General features: G+C 45.5%; 1 protein-coding gene across 2 annotated transcripts in view; it reads left to right on the forward strand.

The window, feature by feature from the left end:
* The window catches only part of PIK3C2B (phosphatidylinositol-4-phosphate 3-kinase catalytic subunit type 2 beta), a 463,326-nt gene that overhangs the window by 354,455 nt on the left and 82,950 nt on the right, over positions 1-25,921 (forward strand). For both annotated transcript variants that reach the window (XM_078644643.1, XM_078644644.1), the window contains 2 exons: positions 1,164-1,320; positions 22,542-22,651. In XM_078644643.1, the coding sequence (XP_078500769.1) occupies positions 1,164-1,320; positions 22,542-22,651 (267 nt within the window). The remainder of the gene's footprint in view (positions 1-1,163; positions 1,321-22,541; positions 22,652-25,921) is intronic.

Below are 25,921 nucleotides of genomic sequence, written 5' to 3' on the forward strand. Positions count from 1 at the left end.
TTGCTGCTGAAGCAAGGGAAATCTGTACAGGCTTTGCTGTTTTGTGGATTTTTTTTGGTGGAATTTCTAGTTGAAGTACTGGACAGTGTAGCCTGTGTTGTAGGCTGCATTATCTGTCTTTAATTCTCTCTTAAGTGTCTGTGCAGGTCTGCATTTTTCGACACTGTAAGAGATTATTTTTGATTGCTCCGGGGTCCACGCACATGGGCGGGACTATTCACTAGATTATGACTATAACAGAGATACCCCTACTACAGAACTGGAGTTACAGGACAGAAACTACTCCTTATTGTAAGTGAAAGGAAATGAGCCATGGGTCTTATTAAAAGAGTCAATAAGTTTAAGTCTATGCACATTACCCTTGGTACAATCTGTACATGGGTTCCATTCTCTAATAAATTCAGTTTGATAACAATGCTCTTTTATTGCCTCCCAACCCTTCTATAATGTTGATAGTTAACACCCTTGGGCAGGCAGAGGTTTTTTCCCTACCAACAGATCTTCCAAATCCCAAAATGCGATTGGCTCTACTTAAAATGGGGCTTGGTTGTAATCCAATCTTTTCTCAACCTGAATAGTACAGTGAGATAAGTGATAAGGGAATATGCAAATGCTTTAAAAAAAAATGAAATGTTCTATTTACCATGTTCTTATTGACTGTCCTTATTATCTACTAGTCTGCAAAAATGTTTTTTTTTAACCGGCTTTTTTAAAATACCAGATTTAGTCCAGGTTCGAGGCAATCACCTTTCTGGCAAATATGTATTTTTGATGTTGCTGTTGTTTATGCACGGTTTTAAATGTTTATTATATATCAAGGGTTGGTTTTTAATGATATGTACAAATGAGGGTTTGTGATAGTCATATGTTTTAATCTTATTATTTATGTTTTATGGACATATGTCTTAATACATTTATAGTAATCCTCAATCCTGTTAAAAACATTCTTCTGGCTCAATCTCCTTTTTTAGTTTCCGTTTTAACACCCTATAATCCCATCCATACATTGAATCTCCTATTCTCTATGCCCACTCTTTCAATTTCTCTTCTCCACGTCCTCTCTCAATATTTTTTCCAGTTTTCTATTTTGCAGAAGTTTTTCAATGCATTCTAGCCCTGCATCATTTTCTTGTTAACCATGCTCGCTTCCCTCTCCTTTATAGGGATCGGGCTCCATTCGTCTTCACGTCAGACATGGCATATGTCATCAATGGGGGCGACAAACCCTCTAGCCGATTCCATGACTTTGTGGACCTTTGCTGCCAGGCCTACAATCTGATTCGGAAGCACACGCACCTGTTTCTGAACCTGCTTGGGCTGGTGAGTGTAGAGTTGATAGAATGTTAACATTGCAATGACACTGGGAATGTTGAATCTAAGGTTGGAATGTGTTGAAATGAGAGAAGGAAGAGTGGTTAGTGGGAGCAGAGCAAAGCTGGAGGCAACTTGTGAAGAAAATAAGACATCCTCTACTTTAAAGTTTTCATTGCACCTGCACCTAAATTTACAAAGAGGTTGGGATCCAAACATATGCGAAACACCTATCTTGGACATGAAATATCAAAAGATGGTATAAGGCTGCCCAAGAAAAGCATCGTCAGAGCAGTAAAGCTGAGAACAAATATTAGCTGAATCATTCATGGGGTAAGCGGGGTATTGCTCTAAATTTATAATGAATTTTATTGAGCTTGTAGAGCCTCCCTGTGCAGGGCTAGAAAAATCATAAAAATTTTATTAGACCTGCAGGCAGAGTAATTTGAATAATCTACTCAACCTAACTGTAATGTCTTTGACCCGTAAACTGGTCTCAAATTGTTTGATCATTGGCAAATATTTTATTTTACACAGTCACCTTTTTCTTCATTCTCACATATGACTGCACCTTAAAATTTGTGAGTTCGGCGTTTCTGCTGTACAAAACAAAACTCTTTAGTTTGATTAAATAGACTAAACATTTGCTCCATGTGTAATAAGAATCTAGCCTTTATATGGGGTACACATGATCCCGGAGTGTTTCTCAGTTCATGTTTAAACACTCACTTTTAATAAATATATTACTAAAGCATGATGTAGTAGCATACTGTCATTTACTGACAGTTAATTTACAAGAAATGGCCAAAAGCCTTCCCACTACATTGCCCCTTTACTGATAAAACGATATAGTGTATTCACAATAATCTGTGAAATGTGGGTTTCGGAAAACATATTTATCATTTGGACATCACCAAGTAAGTGTTCTGATTTGTTTTTCATCCTGTTAAAATATTTTTTTCATCACACAGAAATACAAAAATGAGCTTTCACAACTACTAAAACATATTTTGAAATAATTTGTACAGTTCACTATTTAGTTTCGGACATCTGTGTCTGAACACAGAGCAAATGTGACGAGATAAAATTATTTAAAGACTATTGCTCCTTCACTTTCTGACTGAACAGTTTCCGACTGAACAGAACTCCTGTTATTTGTCAGCTCCCCAGAACGGTGAGTAAATATAGTTCAACCTGATAAAATCTGGCTCACCATAGCGAGTTGGCAAATAGATTTTTCGAGGCCTGCCGAGTACTTTGAAAAAGAACTGTGTTTTTGAGTGGGACATCAAACGTGAACATGGTTTTGCAAAAGTGAAGGAGGGTTTTTTGCAACCTCCAAATTTAGAACACTTGGTCATATCAACAAAAACGTATATTACAAAGTATACTAACAATATAGAAATTGGAGCGGTGCTGATACAAATGAAAGATGGACAAGAACGTGTAGTTTGATTCTCATCAAGACATCTGCAAAGTGCAGAACCTTTATACTCTAATACGAGGAGCTTTAGCTTGTTGCTGGGGTTTTAGTTATTTTAAATACTTTATGTTGGTACTGCCCTTCTAATTCAGGACTGATCACAAACCACTGATACACATGTTTAAAGGTGAGAAGGATTTAGAAGGAAATGTAATACAGAGAATATCAAGGTAGATGTTATCTGCCAAGAATAATAATTTTGAAATGGAGTACATGAATAGTTTGAAGAATGTTGTGACCAATTGTTTGTCAAGATTGCCAGTAGATGAAATTGATTGGGCCTTGGAAATGTGTGTGGAAGGAAGGGTGCTTGGTCGGGAAGAGAACGGCATTAAAGAAAAAGGAATGGGAAATAGCTATGGAGGAGGATACTTTGCTGAGGATAAGCGCGTGTAAGACGGTTGGAGTATTGAGATGCGTCAGAGCAGAGAGATGAATGCTTATTACGAGGTGAAGGATGAATTGAGCCTATGTGAGCAAAAGATATTAAGAAGAAGACACATATTTCTGCCAGTAAATTTCCGTAAACATATTATTCAGAAAGCATATGAGGGATATTCATGTTGGACATGACTAAAAGCAGAGTAAGACAGTCATTTTAGTGGCTCACAATGCATAATGCAGTGGAAGATCTGGTAAGAAACTGTAATGGCTGTGTGCTAATAGTGACACATCAAAAGATGTGAGGTAACCTCCTTTAGGATGCACAAAATGACCTGATAAACTGAGGGAAAGAGTAGTGTTAGCTTTTCTGCTCCCAATAGGGGTTCTAGAGACAAGTACATGAATATTTTAGTTGGTTACCTCACTAAGTGACTAGTACTTTGGAGCAAATAGATACTAAGAGTGTGATTAAGATCCTAGGAGAGAGCTTCACGGAAGCAGGAATTCGTAAGTCCTTAGTCTCAGAGAATGGAGTGCTATTCTTTTCCAGCGAGGCACTTTGTATAATGGCAACAAAAGGTACTGACCGCTCTGACGTTGGCCTGTGCTCCAGTTGCACCAACTTTGGAACCAACCCCGATGCCAGAGCTGAGTTGTGCCTGTGCTTGGCCAATGTCTGTTCTGAAATGACGAGGACTCCTAGGAAGAATGAATGAATGAACAGGATTTAATATGGCACACAGCTACTCAGCAAGAGTGTCCCGGCGCTAAAGGAGCATATGGTAGGACTCTGAAGCACACCTAATTCTTGAAAAGCCAAGTTTTAAGATGTTTCTTGAAAGTTACCAGGTCAGTAGTGGCTCTCAGTGTAGCAAGAAGTCTGTTTCACACCTGAGCGCCCAGAAACCCGAAAGATCTGCCCCCCATGCAGGCCAGGCGTACTTTAGAGGTGCGGACAAGACCGTAGAAGCAAGATCTTAAAGTTTGCGCTGAAATATTGAGTTAGCCGGCTCCTGTGCCATGAAGGTCTTTGAAAAATATCACCAGAGCTTTAAACATGATACTTTCCTTCATTCGCAGCCAGTGTAGGGTCTTATGGATGTGTAACACAACAATTCAAGCGCAAACCGCTTGACCTGACGCGCACTGTTGCACTTCCAACTGGAATATTGTTGAACGATGTACGTGTAATACAGTTTCATTAAACAATTTCAAGTTATGACAATCAGCAAACCATCACTCTATGTTGACTTATATTGTAATTTACTTTGTCTGCTTATAAACATGTAACAAAGTTTTCAATTGCGTGACATTACATCATAAACATTACATTTTTCATGATTATGACAATCACATTCATTTTTATCTCATTTTACATTGCCCGCCCAATGCATTTCGGGCCTCCAGGCCCTTCTTCAGGGGCTGTATCTAAAGAATAAAAATAATCAAACATTTTGTTGTAATGTTGTGGTCCTTCATACATACACAGTGAGCAATCTCACAATAGTTACCACTGTGTTACTATGTACTTATTTTTACAACCAATAATCAGTGAACCTTATGTGGGTGGACTCAGGTGGTTAAATGTGAATTATTCGGAGAATAAAGATACCAGTGCAAATGAAGGGTGTGATGGCGAGTGAAATATGAAATGGCAAGAGAAATAGCAAATGAAAAATACGGTGAATATTACCCAAAAGGGCTCAATAACTCTCCACAAAACCTATGTGCCAAAGGAAATAAAAATAATAAAAAACACCCTGGTGTAATACTAAGGGAGAAGCTTATGGTTTCTGTACTAACCTTGCTGTCAAGTGATTACACCAATTCGAAATAAATGGAATGATGCGTCCTGTATCCTAAAATACACCGGTACTTCGTTAGGACATGAAAATATACTGGAAGACAAAAAATGTGTAAGAAAATGTGTAGGAACTGGTCAGGTATTACCTTGCAGTTCACTCAAGATGCATGGGCTCGTAGCTCATGTGGACCGCTGTCTCCGTGGAGTTGCGGCAAGGAGATTCCTCAAACTGCAAACAATAGGGAACGCGGTTAACATGCTTTGTGGACGGCCGTTACTAACCGAAATACAAGCGTTTGGGAAATAAACTTACCGGGAGTCATTAAAAGTGCTCTCGTGTACAGTTCAACCGCCTGTGTTCTAATCGGCTTCCGTGTGTTAGGTTGCGCATGCGCGATCTATAGTCAAGGGGTAAATACTAAAAACGGACTACCAAATGGTAAAAGGTGAAAGAAAGCGAGCGCCATATTAGGGAAACTACCCGAGTGTAGATCAGATAGAATAGTGAGTAGAAAAGATGTGGAGAACGTGTGGGGGAATGTATAAAGCATAAAAGTGTGTAAAATAAAATAAATGGATGAAAAAAATGATACTAAATCCTAAGTGTGTATGTACACTAGTTACAATTTCCATTCTATTTACAGTTGTATCAATGTGCTATGAACCCACTGTCGCACGCAGGCGACTCTTGAACAATATTCATAAATAGCATCCTAGATCCACTCTATCATTGATCCCTTTCGGATCCTGAGAATCTAATTTCCTTATCCAAAAAATTTCCCTCTGCAATAACGTTTTGGTTAGGTCCTTTCCTGGGGTGGGCTTAACTACCTCTAGTACCTGGAATTTTAACTGCGCTATGGTGTGTCTGTGATTAGCCCAGTGTACAGCAAGACTGCTATTGGGATTGTTATTGCGTATTGTGCTTTTGTGTTCTGATATGCGAGTTTTGATTTTTCGCTCAGTTTTACCTACGTACATTAGTCCGCAGGGGCATTTTATAGCGTATATCAGATTCATGGAGTTGCAATCTGCATTGTGTCTTGTTTTTATGGTTTGGCCTGTGTATGGATGCTTAACATTATCACTCACAATGACATTGTTGCACTGTACACAATTTAGGCATTTTCTAGTTCCTCTGAAATTTTCCTCTGTGCGCTTGGTTGTTGATTTCAACATTTCTTTAATGTTCCTAGATCTTTTATATGCGAAGATTGGTTTTTCTTTGAATTCATCCATTTATTTTATTTTACACACTTTTATGATTTATACATTCCCCCACACGTTCTCCACATCTTTTCTACTCACTATTCTATCTGATCTACACTCGGGTAGTTTCCCTAATATGGCGCTCGCTTTCTTTCACCTTTTACCATTTGGTAGTCCGTTTTTAGTATTTACCCCTTGACTATAGATCGCGCATGCGCAACCTAACACACGGAAGCCGATTAGAACACAGGCGGTTGAACTGTACACGAGAGCACTTTTAATGACTCCCGGTAAGTTTATTTCCCAAACGCTTGTATTTCGGTTAGTAACGGCCGTCCACAAAGCATGTTAACCGCGTTCCCTATTGTTTGCAGTTTGAGGAATCTCCTTGCCGCAACTCCACGGAGACAGCGGTCCACATGAGCTACGAGCCCATGCATCTTGAGTGAACTGCAAGGTAATACCTGACCAGTTCCTACACATTTTCTTACACTTTTTTTGTCTTCCGGTATATTTTCATGTCCTAACGAAGTACCGGTGTATTTTAGGATACAGGACGCATCATTCCATTTATTTCGAATTGGTGTAATCACTTGACAGCAAGGTTAGTACAGAAGCCATAAGCTTCTCCCTTAGTATTACACCAGGGTGTTTTTTATTATTTTTATTTCCTTTGGCACATAGGTTTTGTGGAGAGTTATTGAGCCCTTTTGGGTAATATTCACCGTATTTTTCATTTGCTATTTCTCTTGCCATTTCATATTTCACTCGCCATCACACCCTTCATTTGCACTGGTATCTTTATTCTCCGAATAATTCACATTTAACCACCTGAGTCCACCCACATAAGGTTCACTGATTATTGGTTGTAAAAATAAGTACATAGTAACACAGTGGTAACTATTGTGAGATTGCTCACTGTGTATGTATGAAGGACCACAACATTACAACAAAATGTTTGATTATTTTTATTCTTTAGATACAGCCCCTGAAGAAGGGCCTGGAGGCCCGAAATGCATTGGGCGGGCAATGTAAAATGAGATAAAAATGAATGTGATTGTCATAATCATGAAAAATGTAATGTTTATGATGTAATGTCACGCAATTGAAAACTTTGTTACATGTTTATAAGCAGACAAAGTAAATTACAATATAAGTCAACATAGAGTGATGGTTTGCTGATTGTCATAACTTGAAATTGTTTAATGAAACTGTATTACACGTACATCGTTCAACAATATTCCAGTTGGAAGTGCAACAGTGCGCGTCAGGTCAAGCGGTTTGCGCTTGAATTGTGTTATTAGTTCATGCACGAGAGGGACATCGTGCCTACCTACGCAGCACGCATAGATAAGTTAGAGCTAAGAAGTTTAATTATCTTAAATATAGGTGTGCCCAGCCTCTACTATATCAGTTATCTTATGGATGTGTGCCATATGAGATCTAGGTTTAGATCTAAGGATCGCCCTTGTCGCGGTGTTTTCCACCACTTGCAGACGTTGGGTAAGGTAGCCGGGTAAACCCAGGTACAAGCTATTTGCGTAATCCAGTCTTGAAGTTACCAAGGCTTGGACAACTATCTTCCTGGTATCTGATGCCAAAAGTGGAAGGAATATTTTTAGCATACACAATATCCCAAACCTGAGCCGCTCAATGCTTAAAAAGAAGAGCCACTACCTTCACACTAGTGCTACCAGAGGCTAGAGACTCAAGATGAAGATGATGCAGAGAAGGCGGATAATTTACTCTCATCTCATTACACAAATGCAGATATGTTTTTGGACTTGCAAAATGCCGGTGGCCTCTGAGACCGAGTTAGACCCCAGAGTGGGGCCCCTACAGAGAGTACCTCTGTTGCAGAAGTCTGCTGCATGCAGAAATGTTGGACCCATCAGTTGCCCACAATAGAAACCAATGCAAATCTGAGATCTTGCAGGCTGTGTCTGCGACTTCAAAGCTTTTTCAGCCCTTTAAAGAAGCTCCACAGAAGATTTGATGGCAACCTGGTATCGGCCGTAATCGGATCTTTCGATAAGGCACCCTATAATCAGGTGTAATTGGCCTGCCCCTGTGGACCCTGCCTTTCTGACCCAACACCGACTCTTGAGAGCTTGGTGGTTCTGGCCTTGCCCTGGCAAGGTCACACCTACTGTGTTCCCCACTGCCCTGCCCGACAGAAAATTAAAATGCAGTGACGCGTTTGGAAAGCTTTTCTCATCTGCCAGTTTGGCCATGAGATCCCTGTATGCTGTCTGTCTGCTAAGGCGCTATATACACACCATACCCTCTGGCATTTGGCAAGTGAGATTTTACTTACGTTTTCTGTGGAATTTAGGTATGTGTTTGTGCAAACAATCTGTGATGTATGTATTGAAAGCTGGTGGACACAACAGACTACATTACTAGTGCCATGAGATCTAGTGTGGTGATCAACAAGATGCATGAATGCGCACTACCGGATATTTTGGAACTGTGTAGGCATCCTTTCAAAATATACGATTTAATGGCTTCAAGCTTTTTGGAGAAAATGTTTATTCTGCATTGGTCAGCTTTATAGACAGCCATTCTATGGCCAGTTCCTTTGATTTGCTGTCTCCAGCTTGTAATTTCCACCAAAGGTACTGAACGTTCCAAAACCAGCCCTCTCAGCCAGTTCAGCAGCTGTACAACTCTTTTGTGGTGTCAGAGGTGGTGGTGGTGGCGGCAGAAGACATGACCACCAGTAAGGACAGCAACTCTCTTGCTCCTTGTTGCTCACCGTGACTGCAGACAAGTCACTCCGATTACCCATCCCACTGTCGTGGGCAGATGGTAGGGCGCAAGATGCAGGTTTATTTGCCCAGCTGGCAAGCAGTTACTTCAGGTTAGTGGGTGCTGCAGGTTGTGCAACATGGTTACTTGCTCCTCTTGTGTCCAGACTCCTATTTGGTTTTTCACGTTTGCGGACCATGACCAGTAAGGCCAGAGAGCTCGTCTAATATTAGATCTTTGGCTCTTTAACACCTTCCTTCGGAAGGACACATTTAAGATACTGACTCTTGCCCATGTCCTCTCTGCCCTGGATCCAGGGTCTGGATGGTGTCCTTGGACTTGCATGAAGCTTACTTTCATGTGCTTGACCTGCAGTCCCACAGATGCTCCTCTCGGTTTGTTGTGGGGTCTGAACACTTTCAGTTTACCATTGTGCGTCTCTCTATAACCTTGACCCCCAAGGGATGTTTGCCACTGGGATTATTAGTCAATTAAGTAAAATCAGTAACCAATGCAGAGAATTCTCTTTCCAAGGGTCATGCTGGTACAGTAGTTTTTGAGACTTTTCTGCCCCTGAAACTAGTCCCGAACAATCAGATTATGAGCCTGGTGTTTCAGGTTAATTTACTGTTCTAGTTTGTCTTTTTGCCTCCTGGCCTCATGCATCCTACTCGTCCCCTGTACTCGTTGGTACACGCGGGCTCTGAAGTGGGCTCAGCACGGGGGCTACTTCTTGGACAACATCTTTATCTTGGACAAGGCAGCCTCGACCTTCATTTGAGACTGACAGAAGCTAACCTGGATTATGGCAGGAAGTTCTACCTTCCCCGCCCAGGGCTCACAATAGCAAAGGACACATTCTCTCTGGAATGGTGCGTTGTGGATGAAGTGGAAATTAGAGATCTTCAGCGTCTAGGGGGCCAAAAGCACCATATCGCCCTTCAAGAATGCATTCCTTTTGGTTAGCCCTAAAGAGTTTCTCCCATCCATCCATCCATCCAGGAGAAGGTGGCCCAGATCCTGATAGACAGCACTGCTGCTATTTGATACTGCGACAAGCAGGGTGCGGTGGCATCTGGTGTGCTGTGCCTTTGTGATTATCGAGTGGCTCGACCACCTAGGGATCTTGGCCAATCATTTAGAAGGATCGCTAAATGCCATGGTGAGCATGCTCAGCAGCCGTCATCTGGTTGGCCACGGGCGGTGTCTGGCACCTGAAGGTTGTTCAAGGCTTCTTTACCCAGTGGGGCATGCCTTGGGTGGATCTGATCACTCCTGCCGGAACATGCAGCATCACAAATACTGCATGCTAGAGATTTCAGCACAAGGCTCTCTGAAATACTATGTTCGAGGCATGTGGGCTGCTAAATTCATATCTTAGCATTAGATCGCCGCCTAGTGTTGGGTCCGGATGATCGCACATTGTTGTCCTGGAAGAGTCTTCGAAGTATCCTGAGATAGGTGGCTCCTCCCCTGGACTACAGTGCGCATGGGCATCGGCTCCATCCCCAGATTGTTTTTTTCCGCCATTGGGTTCGGATGCGGTCTCGACGTCTCTCTGTCGGAACCGAGAAATACTAACTTTTAACGGCCAAAAGGCCTTGTATTCTTTGCGTCGGTATTGTTTGCGTGCGGTCTCGAGTTCTTCCGTCTCTTGGAGTCGGAATCAGAGGAGTGCTTACACTCTTCGGACATCGGGGCCTTCTCATCGCGACACAACTGCAACTTTACAGCATGGAGCGGAGTCCGTTTCAGCTCTGTCCACTCTGTGGGTCCAAATACCCACATATAGACCTGCACCCGGTCTGTAAGAAATGCCTTTCGCCAGACCATGACGACGGCAACTGCAGGGCCTGCGCAAGGTTCAGGTCCAAGAAAACACTCAAGATTCGGCGCGCGGTGCGCCTTGAAGCCAGACAAGCGGCCCCAGATCCAGAAAACATCTTCGGCGACCAGGAAGACGAGGACCAGAGCCATCATCTTCAAATCTCCCCGCCCGAGACGGAGGTCGAGGCAGATCCGGAACACGACGACGGAGTCGGGGGTCAAGGCCTTGAATACGTCGAAGAGGTAGGGGACGTCGAAGAGGTTTATGGGGCCGCGGAAGATAGCTCAGGGGACGAGCTATGCCCCGAAGGTTACGAAGATCGAGATCGGGTCACGGGATCGCCTGTCGGCCTTACCCTAGACCCCGTACCGCAAGCCACGGCCCCGCCTTCCGGCCCGGCCACGGACAAACTTGCTGGGCAGGCCGTATCGAAACCGAAACCTACGGTATCGACTACACCTAAAATGGCCGACCCAAAATCGAAACCGAAACTTATGGATTCGAGCACACCTAAGATGGCAGCCGTACCACCAAAAACGACCAAACCTGCTGCTTCATCGACTCCGTCGACCTCGGGTCCACAGAAGTCGAAGAAATCTGTCGATTCCACAGTGTCAAAATCGGCGACAGAGGAGGGATCCTCTAAGAAGGGTGGTCGGCACGGGTCAACCGCTGCGACGCCGTCAAAGCCCGCAAAAGCCAGCGAAACGGCTCCGGTTCCGACTGGGACTCCGTTAGTCGGACGCGTGGTAGAGACGGAGCCGACAAAGTCACACGGATCGAAGGCTGGTACATCTGCGCATCGGTCCAAGGACTCTGGATCGGCGGCTGCGGCATCAACGTCCAAGACTCAGAAGGGCCACCAGGACGTCGGATCCGAGGGCAAGGTCAAGACCTCCTCGTCGGCGCCAACGGCCACTGTAAGTGACACGTCCCCCATCGCCTCTTCACTACAAAGACTCAGGGAGAAGGCCTCTGCTACGTCGGCTCCGATGCCATCGCCACAGAAGCCGATGGACATCCCGGTGAAGCCTGCGGGTAAACTTCTCTTCCTTCTGTCGCCAAAAGAGGCGCCGAAGGCCTTTTCAACGAAATCGACGCCAAAGAAGTCGGATTCTTCAACGGCAGGGGCACTTTCAAGTCGGGTACTCGACTCAGAAGAGGATTCGGAGCATTTTATCGACGCAGACACGGGCAAATTGACCCTTTACAAGAGGAGAATCACTTCACAGCCAGTGGACTCCTATGTCATCCCCCTCAAGAAGAAAAGGCTTCCTCAGGACGCTTCAGGCCTCATGGAACCTATCCAGCCTCCTCCAAGAAGGAGCCCAACTCCTTCCCCAGAACAATCTGAGGGTGAGGGATATAATGAAGATGACCAGTACACTTTCCCCATCAATGAACCAGATGCACAGCCGGATTCATATGATGACATTGGTGACCAAGGCACCCAGGATGTGGGGCAAGACCCACAGCCTGACCCACAGCCTTTCAGTGCACGTGCATCCCCAACTGAAGATTCTGCAGGTTTTCATGCACTCCTTGAAAGGGCAGCTGCTAATCATGATGTGGACATGCATGCTGACCCAGTAGAAGAAGACTTTCTATTTGACACTTTTTCAGTCTCTGAAAGGACAGTAAAGACACTGCCTATGCTCAAGGGGGTCCTCAAACATGCTGCGGACATCTTTAAAGAACCTACCAGGGCGAGAGTGGTCAATCCACGTATAGAAAAAAAGTACAGACCAGCACCTGCAGACCCTGCATACATTCGGGGACAGTTGCCGCTGGACTCCCTGGTGGTCGCAAATGCCCGCAAAAGGGCCAACTCCCAAACAACGGGTGAAGCTCCTCCCCCGGATAAGGAGTCAAAAGTGCTAGAGGCTGGAGGCAAAAGAGTAGCTGCACAGGCTGCCAACTTTTGGCGTATTGCAAATACACAGGCACTCTTGGCACGTTATGATAGGGCGCATTACGACACCCTAGAGCAAGTTTTACAACACCTGCCTCCGCAGTTCCAAGAGGGTACCAAACTGCTTATAGAGGAGGGCAAACTAATCTCCAATGCAGCCATAAAGTGTGCACTTGATGCAGCAGACACGGCAGCTAGGGCCATTAACACTAGCGTCATGCTGAGACGGCAGGCCTGGCTCCGCATATCGGGGTTTAAACCTGACATACAAACAACCATACTTAATCAGCCAGTCAATCTGATAGACTGTTTGGTCCAGATGTTGACACCACCCTTGAAAAGATTAAAAAAGACACCGAAACTGCTAAGTCTATGGGGGCCCTACAATCACAACAGTTTCGTGGCAATAATTTTCGTCGCTCAGGTGCACGTGGAGTCACCAGAGGACAGATGGGTCAACAATCACAATTCTCTAGAGGGGGAGCACAATCCTCGTACCCCAAACAGAACAAGGGGGGTTACCGTGGAAACAGCACCAGAGGACGCGGCAGAGGGAACAACAACTCCCGCTCCTCTGCCCCAAGCAAACAGTGACTCTCTGTCACTGCCCCCCGACCACTTAACACCTGTCAGGGGGAGACTGCAGCAGTTCCTGCCCGTCTGGAGAAACATCACCACAGACAGGTGGGTGCGACAACTTGTACAGTACGGTTATTGTCTAGAGTTACGATCCACTCCACCCAACATTCCACCAAGGCAACGGCCTATGTCCGCAGAGCACTTGCACTTATTGCAGCAGGAAGTAGTGGTGATGCTGCAAAAAGGCGCAATCGAGCTCGTGCCGGTGGAGGAGGAAGGCACAGGGGTATATTCCCTGTACTTCCTTATTCCAAAGAAGGACGGATCTCTCAGACCCATTCTAGATCTACGTCCCCTCAACCTGTATATACTGTCAGAACATTTCCATATGCTCACACTGCAACAGATTCTTCCCTTGTTAAACCAGGGGGACTTCTTAGCAACCTTAGACCTCAAGGATGCTTATTTCCACATACCACTACACCCGTCCCACAGAAAATACCTCAGGTTCACTCTCCAAGGCAACCATTATCAGTTCAAGGTCCTACCCTTCGGAGTCACCACAGCCCCAAGAGTGTTTACCAAGTGTCTGGCGACGGTAGCGGCGCACCTCAGGAGGCAGAGCATCCATGTCTACCCCTACCTGGCCGACTGGCTCGTTCAAGCCAAGTCGGAACAACAGTGCGCCGCGGACATGTCGACTACCATTCACCTCCTTCACGATCTAGGTTTCTCGTTGAACTACCCAAAGTCGCATCTTCAGCCGGCACATGTCCGGCAGTTTCTAGGTGCGACGATCAATACCCTGACGGCCATGGCTCAACCAAACCAAGTCAGGATAGACAGCATGCAGTCTCTAATCCAGAAGTTCAGACCACAACACTCACTTCCAGCAAGAGTGTTCATGCAGTTGATAGGCATGATGGCCTCCTGCATCTTCATAGTCCCCCACGCACGGCTACATATGCGCCCGCTCCAGGAGTGCTTAGCAAATCAGTGGACACAGGCTCAAGGACAATTAACAGACCTAGTGTTGGTTACCAGTCGGGCATACGACTCTCTGCATTGGTGGACTCCACACAACCTTTGCAAGGGCCGACTGTTCCAGGAGCCAGTGCCACAGATTACCCTGACAACGGACGCATCTCTCCAGGGATGGGGAGCTCATCTGCTCAATTACACAGTGCAGGGACTATGGACGACGCAGCAACAGAAGATGCACATCAACTATCTGGAACTGATGGCAATCTTCATGGCGCTCAAGTCCTTCATTGTACATCTGTGCAACAAGGTAGTGTTAGTCCGGACGGACAACATGACCGCGATGTACTACATTCAAAAGCAGGGGGGCACCCACTCGCCACAGCTGTCTCATCTGGCTCAGGGCATGTGGCGGTGGGCCATTCAGAGGAACATCTTCCTCATGGCAGAACACCTCCCGGGCAAGGACAATCAGATGGCGGATCTGCTCAGCAGACACAGCCATCAAATGCACGAGTGGGAGCTACACCCATCTGTACTCCGCCCGTACTTCCAGCAGTGGGGTCATCCGGAGATAGACCTGTTTGCAACAAAAGAAAACGCAAAATGCCAACACTTTGCCGCCAGGTTCCCTCACCCACAGTCGCAGGGGAATGCGATATGGATGAACTGGTCAGGCAAATTTGCGTACGCTTTTCCGCCAGCCCCTCTGATACCGCTGGTGGCAAGAAAGCTACGGCAGCACGCGATGACTCTCATCCTGGTTGCTCCAACGTGGGCTCGCCAAGCATGGTACACCACGTTCCTCGAACTCTCAGTGGTGCCGCATCAAAGACTGCGCCTCACGCCCAGACTTTTGACGCAGAACCATGGAGAAATTCAGCATCCAGATCCGCAACAGCTCAACCTGGCGATCTGGCTCCTGAAGTCCTAGAGTTTGGATACCTTAACCTACCTCCAGAATGCATGAACATCATCAAGGAGGCAAGGAAGCCAACTACCAGGGCATGCTATGCTGCAAAATGGAAGCGTTTTGTCATTTACTGTACGGCCAATGACATCAACCCGCTAGATGCATCTATCTCTAACATCATTTGCTATCTGCTACATCTGTACAAGTGCAATCTAGCGTTCACTTCTATTCGGATACATCTATCCGCCATCGCAAATATCTTCAGAATAGGCAGCATCTCTCTGTCTTCAGGGTGCCTGCCATTAAAGCTTTCCTTGAAGGTCTGAAACGAGTCATTCCCCCAAGAACACCGCCAGCTCCGGTGTGGAACCTCAATGTGGTCCTCACCAGGCTGATGGGACCACCATTTGAGCCACTGCACTCGTGTGAACTCCAGTTCCTAACGTGGAAAGTAGCTTTCCTAATTGCTATTACGTCACTGAGGCGTGTTAGTGAGCTGCAAGCGCTCACAATCCAAGAGCCATTCATTCAAATTCATCCAAATAGGGTAGTGCTACGTACTAACCCCAAATTCCTTCCGAAGGTGGTGTCACAGTTTCATCTCAACCAAACTATTGACTTGCCAGCATTCTTCCAAAACCCACAAACGGTGGCGGAGAGGATGCTCCATACGTTAGACGTACGGAGGGCGTTGATGTACTACATAGACAGAACACAACACTTTAGGAAAACAAAACAACTTTTTGTTGCCTTCTCACCACAACACAAAGGCAACCCTATATCCAAAGCAGGAATAGCCAGGTGGATTGTTAAGTGCATCCAAATATGTTATCAAAAGGCCAAACGTACTTTAACGATACCCCCAAGGGCGCACTCCACACGCAAATTGGGGGCATCCATGGCTTTCCTAGGGAACATTCCTTTAGAGGACATTTGCAGAGCAGCCACGTGGGTTACACCACATACCTTTACAAAACACTACTGTGTTAATGTGCATTCCAAGCAGCAAGCTGCTGTGGGACAGGCTGTTCTCAAAACACTTTTTCAGGTTTCTGCAGCTGGCACGGGCAACCGCCGCTAATGGAGGGACTGCTATGTATTCTATGCTAAGATATGAATTTAGCAGCCCACATGCCTCGAACTGAATATGCTACTTACCAGTATGCATCTGTTCTTGGCATGTAGGGCTGCTAACATTCATATCGCCCGCCCTCCTCCCCGGTGCCTGTCGCAGCTGCAGATATACTATTGTATTCACTCATTAGCATGGACATCCTTTACACTTTTCACTCCATCTTCTGCCACAATGGCGAAAAACAATCTGGGGATGGAGCCGATGCCCATGCGCACTGTAGTCCAGGGGAGGAGCCACCTATCTCAGGATACTTCGAAGACTCTTCCAGGACAACAATGTGCGATCATCCGGACCCAACACTAGGCGGCGATCTAATGCTAAGATATGAATGTTAGCAGCCCTACATGCCAAGAACAGATGCATACTGGTAAGTAGCATATTCATTCTACCTTCGGAGGGACTGTGGTCACCTGTATGCCTTTCAACCACCTCCACGACTGCACTGATTTCTGTAGGAAATCAGGAGGGGTAGAGCTCAACAGATCCTGGCCCAAAAGCTGGACCAGGAGAGGGTGGTACTCAACCTGCTGAGTCTGAGCATCTGTCTCGCCTTCAGTGCATCTCTTAGGGAGAGCTTCTGTCTCAGTAACAGTGTGGGGGTTCTGCACCCAAACCTCCACAACCTACATCTCTTTGCTTGGAGATTGAGCATACCCAATTGAGGGAGTGTGATGTGCCTACTTAACTGGTGCAAGTTATCCTTTCGGCTCAGTCTCTATCTTCTAAGTTGGCTTATTCTGGTCATTTGGTGTAGTTCTTGACCCGTTGAGAAGATCATCAGGCTTGTCATCTTCAGGTCAAAAACTATCTGTTTGTTTTGTTACTGGCCTGGCATAGCTTTCCTGTAGGCACCATTAACGGTTATTTGTCGGCCTTTCTGCATGTGCCTGACCAGCCTTCCTTGTTTAGGTCACCTGTTATGTGGTTTTTGAAAGTGTTCACATATGTTTCCTCCTGTGCCCTGTATCGTGGAACAGTGGGACCTTAAATTAGTTTTCATGTTCTTGATGTTCATACCTCTTGAGCCTCTGCACAGCTGTTCCCTTTGGTTGCTGACCTTTGAGACTGTTTTCCTCATTGTGAGCATTTCTGCATGCTGTCAGTGAGTTGCAACCACTGTCAGTACTGCCACCATGCATCACATTTTCCCTGACAAATTGGTGCTGCGAACTAGGGCATTTGTTCTATTGAATAGTGTCTCCCTTCCATGTGGGGCAATCCATCACGCTCCAAACTGTTTTCCTCCCCCCCACATTCCTGAAATGAGGTAGAGGTTTCATTGATAAAATCCCAAAAGAGTATTTTCTGTGCTGCTTCTTGAGTAGCTGTGCTGGTAGAGGCCAAGTCTTTGAGTTTGGTGTCTCTTTATGTATTTATTAAGGTAATGTTGAAACTTTAGAGAGAGTACTGTGGTTTAATGACAGAACCTCTTCCTTCTGTGATGGTATATTCCTGCTCCCTAAGTCCTGGGTCTGATAGGTCCATGTAATACCAGAGTTGTGCTGACTGAGTCCTTAGTCCTCCGCTTTGCACATTATGTATCCTCTAAGGGATAATTCGACTGAGGCCTGAACTTCTACATTTTGTGGTATCCCCAAGGAAAGTTGTGTTGTCTAAATCTAAGCCCCATGTGTCTGTGCCAGTTTAAGGGCAGGTCCTGTGTGTGAGGCTTGGAGTTCTAGTGTAACAAGTGTGGGAACGGGAAGTCACTGCTGCGTTTTTTCACAAGATGTGCAGGGCATGGGTCTTTTCATGGTAAAGCATTTTCTGTGAAAAAAGAAAATGCTCCAAAAAATGCTCTAATTTTAAAAACTGTATGCATTTAAATGTGAGGGCAGGAAGGGTGAAAGATTGCAGAAATAGTTCCCTTTTTCAGTGGAGACTTGGGGGGTGAAAAAGCAGTTTACAGTTTTAGAGTAATGGCGTAAACTGGTGGGGTAATGCAAGAGATAGATGATATCGAATGTAGTTTTTCTTCAGTATGACTGATTTTCACTGCACACTATTAGTGTTGTGTGGTCGGCGAGATAGTCCTTTATAAACTAAAAATTTCTTATCGTCCAGCAGGAGTTATTTCATTTGTGAAAGAAACCTGCTTTTTAACGGAAGGGTTGAAATGGCAAACATAGCACTTTAAAAGAAATATATAAGTAAATGAACAAATCAAAATACAAAAACGTAGAACCGAAATAAGACAGATAAAAGAATATCCAACTGTCTTCCTATAACCGTTTTAGGTTATGACTACAAACTGGTAGGAGCAAGCATTTGCACTGCAATAGGTCTCGCATTTACGCAAGTTTAAACTATTGGCATTCTAAATGACAATACCTTTTATTTATGTTTTAAAAACTAAAACTAAAATAAAAGGCATTGTTATTTGCAGTGTCAGTAGCTCAAATGTGTAAATGCGAGAACTATTGTATTGCAAATGCTTGTTGGATTTATTTTTAACAAGAAAATCCTCATCTAATCTATTTTCTCAAAACATCATTGGATGATAATGGAACCTTTCAAAATCTGGATGTCTAGATGCTGCATAACCTTTCCATTAGTCTTCATGTGGGAGACCATGAATGAGTAAGTGCAAGTTACTCACTGTAGTGACTTACACAGCTGCCGTGTGATACATAGCCCCTATGTTGGTGCTGTTCCCTGCTTGTTTGTCTTCCTCTACCGTAGGAACCGAAGACAAGTAAGAAATATTCAAGTGCAGGCTCCCAGGTTAACAAAGGACCTGAGCACAACAAAAAAAAGGCCTTCTACTGTCTCCTGCTACCCTTCAAAAGCAGGGATGCCAAAATAAATACCCTGCTGCACCTAGACAGGCATGCCTACAGGCCCCACCCTTGTCCGCCGCCACACACACAGTACAAGTATGCCTCTGACACACATGGAGGTGAAAGGTTACGGTGGTGGAAAGCTGGCAGAACCTTTTAACCAGGGAAGGCTGGTGCACAGTGAATGAGACGGGTAAAGAGATGCACTTCACTAGAAGCTTCAGTGCCATCATCTCCGGACCCACAAAGTATGGCCGACAAGGACAACAGGTACTCTCTCAAAGAGGGAGGTCACTTTGGGTGAAGAGACACAAGGAGGATGCGAGTGAGATTAAAGAGGAGGAAGAGGTGAGTGAGGTAGTGAGTGCATGAGAGAGAAAGCACAGGCAAAGAAGCTGGTGCGTGAGAAAGGTAGGAGTGCACAAGGAAGAATGAGAAAAAATAGACATCTTAAAGGGAGGCAGGGTCTAGTGGGAGAGAGAAGAGACACACCCATGTCATAGGAATGTAGGGAAGGGGAGCAGGGGTTTAGAGAGAGAGAAGACACAGAGGTCACATGGGGATACTAAAGTGCAGGCAGCTGAAGGAGACAGGAGGCTGAATGGGTGAGTGAGGTGAGAGAGACAGAAGGAGAATAGCGCAGAGACCCAGCCCGCGCCCCTGTCTCCGTGCCTGTGTAGGAATGTCACATCCCTCGGTAACACCGCTGTGTGAACAGGTGCCCCACACGCCTCTCGGGGTCTCTCATCCTACCAGGTAAGGAAAGCTGTGTGTGCGTATGTGCGTGCGTCAGCTTGCTTAGAGGCAGGGTATCCAGCGATAAAAAGAAGTGATTAAATTAAGCGCATAGAAGCCAGGGCTTCCCGGCACCGTTGCTTGTGTAACCTGATTATAGCAAACCGAGTCAGAGCATGTACCAGGCAAAAATTAATATGGTTAAATATAGCGCGTTGGGCTTTGATCCAATTGATTTAATGTGATCTCACCTCACAGAAGCTGGGTTGTCAAGGCGCCTCAAATAATGTGATCATATGGAGCGCACAGATTTCAAAGGTTAAAGTCAGTGAAAATCATGCAAGGTAATATCGCATGTAGTGGTGAAGGCTTTCAGGCACTGAACTGAAGGTAATTATTTAGCGCATAGAGGCCTGTACCGTGAGGCACTGAAAGGGAGCTGATCTTAGAGAGCACAGAGCGTACACGTGCACATTGCCTGTCCGGGCACGTGTCATCTCCTGCCCCCCTTCCGAAGCTAGGCGAGACCTAAAAACTGGAGACTGCTGATGGACTGCCAGGTGTCCTAAGAGAACAAGCATTTGTAATTCAATAGGTCTCGCATTAGTAAAAGTTTGAGTTTTTGGCGTAGCAAATAATAATACAACACCAATAGCTCAAATTTTACGTAATGGAGACCTATAGATTGTAGTGTATTATGTATTATGAAAATAAAAGGGGATGTGTGAATATGGGCCAAATGAGAATGGTAAACAGTACTGACCCCTGAACATGCCCAGCACACAATACCTGTAACACATCACCACAAACAAAACAAGAGTTTAACCTATTGGCATTGTAAATTACAATGCCTTTTATTTATGTTTTAAAAACCAACACATAAATAAAAGGCATTGCCATTTACAATGCCAATAGCTCAAACTCTAACAACTGCGAGGCCTATTGCCTTGCAAATGCTTGTTTTCTTTTTCACCTGCTCACAGAGCAGATGGGCGACACTCCTTAGCCTTAGCGGAGGAGCTCCCACTGCCTGCTTTATTGTGGTGTTTTTTCATCATTGTGGCTCTGAAACAGTAAAAGTTTTCAGGAAGGGCAGCTGGGTAGAAAGAGGTACTTACTTTCCTTGACTGCCCTATTCTAAGGAATCAGCCTCGATAATTGATATTAAAGGACTTCGGTATTTGGTCACGTTTCTGCACTAAAACTTGCCTTTCCAAACAAGAACTTGTCTGCGTTTGTTGCTTACGAGGAGGCGGGACAGCGGTTTTCCTTTGCACAGGATCGCCCCTGGTGTCACCCGGGACTGTGAGCAGGATTCACGGTGTTAAACGCCTCTTCCCTCCCAAAATAATGGCTGAGGAAAGAGGCCATCCGAACGGATCCGAGACCTTGGCTGTGTCCGAACCTCTGCTTCGGTGATAGGATCAGAAGAGACATGGGGTGCAGACAACAAACAGCGCGAGAACAGAGCGAAAGGAGAAGGGAGGAATGATAGCGAGGAGAAACCAGTGTGAGACTTCGGAAGAGAGGAGAGGGTAATCAAACTGAGATGAGGTATAATTAAAGCGAACTATAGGAGACAGGATAAGAGCTCCAGGAGACAGGAGGAGAGCCATTTCTGAATTAAAGCTGAAACCCCGTTTTTCAGGTACTAAATGTCTTGCACTGCACGACAGTGCTGCGCACTGCAACGCTAGGCGCGAGACCTAAAAACAGTTTAGAGAAGAGACCTGCTTTTCTTCTGTGAGTTTTATTTGAAACGAACACCATTTCAGGGCTTAATGTAAAAAGACTAATCCTTTAAAAAGTAAACTGCGCTGGTCTTGCCAAGCACCCAGGAAATTGTGGCTTGACTAAGTCAAAACTATTACATTAGTGATTTGAACAATTTGATTTAAGTGCCTGAACAAATAGCTTGATGGTGTCCTGTTTTGTATTGTTCTCCAGCAACATTCAATGGCCATTGATTGCTTTTAATCAATTTGCTACTGGATTTCGCCGTCAAACAAAAGTTGAAAGCCAATAGTTTTAATCTGCCATCTCTGGGGCCCCTTAGCACCTGCAGTTTCACGTGGTGTGAAAATCTACAGCAAAGTAGTCTTAAAGTTTGATTTTGAAAGAGCATTAAGGGATATATTAAAGCAATGTGACCTCTCAGTCAAAAATATTCATTTAAAATCTCATTTTATAAGTGAATGTACATGTCACAATTTGTACATGCGTGTATAAAAGCTGAACCAAATTTGTGTTTCCCCTTCCACCGCATCCAGCTTTTGGAGCAACACTTTTTACATTCTATCACTTGTAATTTGATGGATCCCATTAGCAGAATAGGCTTTAAACTGGGGCCAGTAAAGGGATGTTTTGCTAATAAGTGAGGACTATGCTGATGTCCTGCATGAATGCGTAGTTTCTCCAGTCCTGGTTGTATTTGTACTCTGGCCCTTTCAGTTTGCTTTTTGCGATTTGAATTACAAATGCCAAAATGAAAAGAAAAAAACATGAATAGATAATCTGCTCTAAGATTTCAGAGAAAATGAAAGTGTTACTGCTCTGCAAGTTATTGTCTTGCCTTGAATACATTTGAGTGGATCACCAACTCGCCCAAAATTGCAAATCATTGGCATTCCAGGACAATTTTCAGACAAACTGAGCCTTGGTGGGCGACTTTGCCACCTTTGTTTCTCAAACTAAGACAGGGACTTGCCATGCTGACCCCTTGCCTGTATTTTCCAGATGCTGTCCTGTGGAATCCCCGAGCTGTCCAACTTGGAAGATTTAAAGTATGTGTATGATGCACTAAGACCGCAGGATTCCGAGGCTGATGCCACCACCTACTTCACCAGGTGAGAGATAATGATAGGACAAGCTTGTTTACATATAGCATACCATAATGCATTACTTCTCTTTCAAAGCTTTTTAAATAACGTGTTACTATTGTCCAGTTTAATGGCCCTCAAATTACAGTCATCAGAAAAATGGATGACTGAGTTGTGCATGCTGGAATTTGAATTTGTGACCTGCAGATCACAGCACGTGTCAGTACTTCTCATTTAACCTCCCGGGACCATTTTGTCAGCAGGATGTTTAGAGAATGTGTTGTTATGGGGATTTGGGTTAAGATTTCTTCTCTGTGTCTAGTGCTTACACACTTCTCCCACGACACTCTTTTGTTGTTTTACAAGATTGGGGTTAAGGTACATAACAAAGGTAGAAAGTGAAAGAACGGGCATTACAGCTTTTGATTGTGAACAAGGAATGGGTTGGACCAAAGAAGGAGGGGATTAGATTGGCTAATGGCCTGATTTAGATCTTGGCAGATTGGTTACTCCATCACGATGACAGATATTCCTTCCTGTAAACATCACATTATATCCTATGGGATTTATATTTCAGCGTACAGGATATCCGTCATCCTTGTGACGGAGTAACCCGTCTGCCAAGTTCTAAACCAGGTCCTTAATGTTAGGTTCACTCAGTAAAGTTTCTGTTAAGGTGATAATATAGCCCCTTATAATTGTGATACCGTGTTTCCAGTATTTAGATTTTTTTTATCAGCTTGCGTCCATTTGGTTCAATCAACGTAGGCTTAAACTATTGTACCCATAATATGTTAGGTGAATAAATCTACACTCATAATATGAAAACAATAATATGATATACTCCTAAATTGAGCACAACAATATGATGTTGCGGTAGAAGATCACTGTGTGGCTTTGTAAAGCTTTGATGAAATGCTGTGTTTGTTTTCTGTGACTGGCCACATGCTTTCCAGGGGATTTAGCAATCTGTGAGCCCTCTTGAAGAATCCTCCCTATTACCAAGACTTTATTCAACATAATTCAGCTCTGTTGAGAGATGGTGCACCCAAAGTCTACCCTCAACATAAGTGAAGATGGGTATTGCCCTCTCACGCCATGTTTCGGGGCGACTGGCAATAGAGGTAATATAATTCTAGTCCATGGGTAGAATACTTGTTAGATCCACCCCTCTGGGTAGACTGCCTACTGGCTCTCCCGGTTAAAGATCAATTTAGTCTGCATCCTGGTATCTTTAGCTATTATCCTGTATGGGATATTCATCATTTATTTGTTAATGTGTACTTCACTATGTATAATATTGTAGATGTGTATCTATAGGGATACTGTGTGCGTTATTGGATAAGGTATTGCGGTTTATCTGCAGGCTGTAATTTGTCCATTGTGGAGATGATAATCTGGATGTCCCTTTTGTTTAGGGTTGCATTCCCAAAGCTAGAGTTACCGGGTTAAGGAAGGGTCGGAGTGTAGAGGAGCGAGATCCTTGTCCATCCATTCTACTTTGTGGTGTAGGACTCCGCTACTTAGAGAAACTCACTGATCTCTCACTTTTCAAGTCACCAAGCAAACCTGACTCTGTGGCTGCACCCCTTGTAGCCCTGTGTAAATCCTGAGAATTGGTGATTTTAACTGGTCTTTCCTGTGGTTAGTTCCAACTAAAGCCCACAAAAAAGCTGGACATAGGGATGAAGCATTATAGATCTGAATATTGTTGTTGAACCCGGCCTCGTGGCGTGGTCCTTCCTAACCCGTGCAGCTCCCCATGACCCTGATTCACCCGACCATTCCCTTCATGGCCCACATCCCCGACACTGGGCTTCCCCGTCCTCGCCCTCCATTTCCCTGGTGCCCGAGGCCGAGGCCCATGTCTCTGCACCTAAGATGGCCGCCCCGGCCCCAGCCCGACCTCGGCCTTCGGCGCCATACCCGGCCAGGGGGTAGAGCGCTCCCTGTGAGTGATAGAGGATGGGGTAGCTCGATCACACCTCCCACCTCCCCTCGAGAGATGAGTTTTGATCACCCATCCAGCTTCCCTGAGGGCTGGCTCCAGGCCCGCTGAATGTCTGGGATCCCTCCAGACCCAACTTGAAAGGATGAGGAGCCGCCGAAGCGGGACCCCCCAACAACCGGCCCCCAGGTGCTAAGACCTTCGCCGGCGAGGATTCCGGACATCAAAGGGGAGCAGTCCTATATCAAGAGTGACTCTAGGGTCGTTCCCCAGTTGTATCCTGGACTACGTGAGCCCTGCTGACCTCGTCGCGGCTCCCCTGCAACCTGAAGACTACTTGAACCCTGCTGACGCTGTCGCGGCTCCTACCGAGCGAAGAAGGACTTCTGCCCGAGACCATCTGAGCCCTGCTGACGCTGTCGCGGCTCCTACCGAGCGGAGAAGGACTTCTGCCCGAGACCATCTGAGCCCTGCTGACGCTGTCGCGGCTCCCTTGCAACCTAAAGAACCACCTGAGCCCTGCTGACGCTGTCGCGGCTCTCTGGCAACCTGAAGAACCACCTGAGCCCTGCTGACGCTGTCGCGGCTCCCTTGCAACCTAGAGACTCCTGAGCCCTGCTGATTCAATCGCGGCTCCCCAAGACCGTAGGAACTGAAACTTCCTTGCTCGAGCCCTGCTGATTCGATTGCGGCTCGGAGACTACTCTGGTCCGGCTGGACCCCAGGTCACCCCGTATCCCCCGGCTCGAGGATTGAGAGCTGTGCGCAGGATACGCACCCGCCAGTAACCTTGAACTTTGATACTGTCCCGCTACCCTACCCCTACCGAGTCATTGTTGAGCCCTTGCTCGCCTGTACATAAAAATCTGCGGAACATAAAGATCCATTGCTTTCTTGAAGAAAAAGAATACGTTCTCTGAAACCCTACGGTGTGGTGTCCCTTTGTCGAGTGGTGCTAGCGCAGCGTGTACGATCCTAGATCAGAGGTCCTCTCCCGGAGGGGTCTCCCGCCAGTGCTCGGCTGTGTTCCTGAGAGAGGTGGGTCACAGAGTGGTCAGGTGTCAAATCTGCTCTCCCCTGGGATCGCCCCTCTAACAATTGTGAAAACTTGAGATCTGAAAGAAACAGGTTAGTATTAGATTCCTTACCTTAGAATATCCCCAGGCGTCAGTCTGGATCCGGAAACTTTTGCGTAGCAGTACCCCTGCGCGTCGGTAGGCGTCGTCTGCAGGCGTCCCCTGCGGCTCCGCGTCGTCGGCGTCGTGCGCCGTGATGACGTCGCTGGAGTATATAGACGCCGCCTCCGCGCGCTGACGTCAGTTCTTCTTTTTTCCGCGCCAGTTAGCGCA

Source organism: Lissotriton helveticus, chromosome 5_1, assembly GCF_964261635.1.
Source record: "Lissotriton helveticus chromosome 5_1, aLisHel1.1, whole genome shotgun sequence".
Taxonomy (NCBI): Eukaryota; Metazoa; Chordata; class Amphibia; order Caudata; family Salamandridae; genus Lissotriton; species Lissotriton helveticus.